Raw genomic sequence first — 3,775 nt, forward strand, 5'->3', positions numbered from 1 at the left:
TATGAGCGATTTAGGAGGATGGATCCTTTGGATTTTTCTGGCACTACTAATCCATTCGTGGCTGAGGGATGGATTAGATTTTTAGAGGTGATCTTTCGATATATGGATATGGCGAACGCTTCCTTATGGTGGGAGGGAGCGGTGCGAGGGGTGAATCTAGCGGCACTGACTTGGGAGGATTTCAAGAGGATAAAAATGATAAATATTTCACTGCCGACGTTCGTTCGAGGTTGAAGAGAGAGTTTATGAGTCTCCGCCAGGGGGACTTTACCGTTGCTAAGTTTGTGCAGAGGTTTGATAGAGGCTGTCATTTTGTTCCATTAATTGCCAATGATGCTACGGAAAAACTACGACATTTCTTGGATGGTTTGGGGCCGATGATTCGTCGAGATGTGATGATGACTGATCCTATTGACTATATTATTGTTGCTTCTAAAGCTTTTCGAGCTTAGCAATCTCTGAAAGATATTGATTGGGATATGCAACGCAAGAGGAATCATGCCCAGAAATCGAGTCAGAAGAACAAGAAGTTGTTTACAGGACCACTGAAGCGGCCAGGACAGTACAAACCACAAGGACAACCACCTAAAGAAAACGCCCGGAAGACTACTGAGAAGCCACTTTGCGAGGAGTGAGATCGCCATCACTACGGCAAGTGCATGTGGGGCACCTACAAGTGCTTCAACTGCGGATAAATGGGGCATAAGGCTGGTGATTTCCCAAAGCTTAAGCAACCCACGACTGAAAGGGCCTATGTGATGCATGCTAACAAGCAGAGCCAGACACTACGCTTATTACAGGTACTCCGACTATTCAAGCATTTAAAATTGCATTATTTCTTGAAATAATAAGCATGAATGCTAGAATTGAATTGAGATGCATGGAACTTGATGACTTAAAATTGCATGTTTCAAATTCTAGGATTTAAGGAATTGAATTCTTGCAAACACTAATCATTTGGATCAAATTGTAAAGGATTAAAAATTAAAAGGACTAAACAACAATTTTCCAAAACTATTGAGGAAAACTTAGTAAATCCGAAAATTCTTAGGGGGTTAAAATTAAAACTTCTGAAATTTTAAGGGGTCATTTGGTAATTTTCGAAACTTAAGCGGGTAATTAGCAATTTTCGAAAGTTCAAGGGGTTGAAATGCTAATATGGGAAATTAGAGGGGCCTAGATGATATGAAATTTCTAAATGTTATGACCTTAATCTAAAATAATAAAATATTACCAGGACGAATATTGCTAGTAGGAATAGCTACTTACGCTTTGCTATATTCTGAAGCTACACATTCTTTCATATCTGGCTTTGCTATATTCTGAAGCTACACATTCTTTCATATCTGAATCATTCGTGAAGAAATTGAGAATCTTACCAGTGGACGTAGAGTCGGGATTCCGAGTTACAGTGCCTTCTGGCGAACATATGATCTCTAGTAGCATAGTTACGGATGTGGAACTTAAATTTCAAAAGAATATTATACGAGCGGACCTGATAGTACTACCAATGCCCGAGTTCGACATTATTTTGGGGATGGATTGGCTCACACTGAATGGGGCTACTATTGATTTTCGGCGGAGGTCAGTATCTATTAGACCACCGAATGGGAAAGCATTTATCTTTGAGGCGGCGCAAAACAATCAAATGCCGCATATTATTTCATGCATGTGTGCGAAGAAGCTTATTCAAAAGGGTTGCCAAAGTTTTCTTGCTAGTATTGTATCTGCACCTGACACTGACAGTCGATCTATTGAGGACGTGGAGGAGTTTAAGGACTTTTTGGACGTGTTCCCTGACGATGTTTCTGGTATCCCACCCGAGCGAGAGGTGGAATTTGCTATTGAATTGATACATGGTACCGTGCCGATCTCTTAGACACCATATCGCCTAGGGATGGCAATGGGTAGGGTATGGGTCGGATTTCATACCTCCATCCCCATACCCATTTATTAAATTCATCCCCATACCCATCAGGTATTGAATTTCATCCCCATCCCCATACCCATCGGATTATCGGATACACATACCCTACCCAAATACCCAATTATCATATACAATTGAATTTTTTCAAATTTAAATTGTTTCAATGAAGTTATGAATATTTAAAAAATTATTTAAATGAACAATAAGAAAAATTATTCACGCTTTATAATAAGTGTGTGTGTGTGTGTGTGTGTGTGTGTGTGTGTGTGTGTGTGTATATATATAATGAAGTTTTATATATTTTCTTCTCTTTTAATATACAAAGCATCGTTTTCTTTAATTTTCAAATTTATGATTATATGTATTGAAAACTCTGAAAATCGGTGAATTGACTGATGAATCTTTGATATAAATAAATATAATTACTATATATATACATATATACATACATATATATATTTATATATATTAATTTAAACGGGTATTCGGGTCGGGTGTGGGTCGGATTATATCAAAACTGCCTCCATACCCAAACCCGAAAATACCCATAACCGATTACCCAATTATTTAATCGGGTCTAAAAATCCCTCCATACCCTCTTCTATTCGGGTCGGGTATCGGATCCTCCAACGGGTTCGGAGGAAATTGTCATCCCTAATATCGCCTAGCAACTGCTGAAATGAAAGAATTAAAAGATCAAATTCAAGAGCTACTAGACAAGGGATTTATTCGCCCAAGTTTTTTCTCCATGGCGCGCCAGTACTATTTTTGAAGAAAAAGGATGAGAGCATGAAACTATGCATCGATTACAGAGAGTTGAATATAGTGACAGTAAATAATAAGTATCCATTACCATGAATCAAAGATGTGTTTGATCAATTACAAAGAGCTTCGGTATTTTCAAATATAGATTTACGGTCTGGATATCACCAGCTGAGAATAAAAGAGACGGATGTGCATAAAACCGCTTTCCGAACGCGTTATGGGTATTATGAGTTTTTAGTGATGTCTTTTGGATTGACTAATGCTCCGGCGATCTTCATGAATATCATGAATCGTGTATTTCAGCCGTACCTCGATCAGTTTATTATTGTTTTCATCAATGACATCTTGATCTATTCCAAGAGTCGAGAGGAGCATGAGCAGCACTTGAAGACGACCTTGCAAGTGTTACGAGATCGAAAATTATATGCAAAGTTCAGCAAGTGCGAGTTTTGGCTAGAAAAGGTGGCATTCTTAGGCCACATTATGTCAAAAAAGGGAGTAGAGGTCGACCCATCTAAGGTCGAGTCAGTCAAGCAGTGGTCAGTGCCTAAAAGTGACGGAAATCCGCAGTTTCTTGGGTTTAGCTGGCTATTATCGTAATTTCATCAAGGGTTTTTCATCCATTGCATTACCCTTGACATCTTTGACGAAGAAGAATACAAAATTATTTGGGAACTGGAATGTCAAAATAGCTTTGATCAGTTGAAGCAAGCACTCACTACAGCGCCGGTTTTAGCAATGCCGGCAGAGCAAGGGGAATATGTGGTATTTAATGATGCTTCGAAGATAGGATTGGGCACAATTCTTATGTAGCATGAGCTAGTCATAGCATATGCGTCTTGACAGCTGAAAGTACATGAGAAAGAATTATCCGATGCATGATCTTGTGCTTGTAGCGATCGTACTTGCGTTGAAGATTTTGAGGCACTAATTCTATGGCGAGAAATGAAAAATATTTACGGACCACAAAAGCCTCAAGTATTTATTCACCCAAAAGGAGCTGAACATGAGACAAAGAAGATGGCTAGAACTTATAAAGGACTATGACTGCGACATTAGCTATCATCCCGGCAAAGCTAATGT

The 3,775-nt window shown here is 38.9% G+C and overlaps 1 protein-coding gene across 1 annotated transcript; it reads left to right on the forward strand.

Annotated features, from left to right (window-relative positions):
- Nucleotides 1-695: 695 nt before the first annotated feature.
- Nucleotides 696-1,879, forward strand: LOC140963982 (uncharacterized). The gene is made up of 2 exons (XM_073423460.1): nucleotides 696-800; nucleotides 1,289-1,879. Exons 1-2 carry the CDS (start codon nucleotides 696-698, stop codon nucleotides 1,877-1,879), a joined length of 696 nt encoding a protein of 231 aa, XP_073279561.1.
- The last annotated feature ends 1,896 nt before the right edge of the window (nucleotides 1,880-3,775 follow it).

This window comes from Primulina huaijiensis, chromosome 18 (genome assembly GCF_012295235.1).
Source record: "Primulina huaijiensis isolate GDHJ02 chromosome 18, ASM1229523v2, whole genome shotgun sequence".
NCBI classification, from domain to species: domain Eukaryota; kingdom Viridiplantae; phylum Streptophyta; class Magnoliopsida; order Lamiales; family Gesneriaceae; genus Primulina; species Primulina huaijiensis.

Excerpts from the sequence above, each read along its gene's own strand:
- LOC140963982 (XM_073423460.1), top strand. The coding sequence starts at position 696 with ATGGGGCATAAGGCTGGTGATTTCCCAAAGCTTAAGCAACCCACGACT. Across the intron at positions 801-1,288 it reads AGACACTACGCTTATTACAG|CTACACATTCTTTCATATCT; the intron begins GTACTCCGACTA and ends TATATTCTGAAG.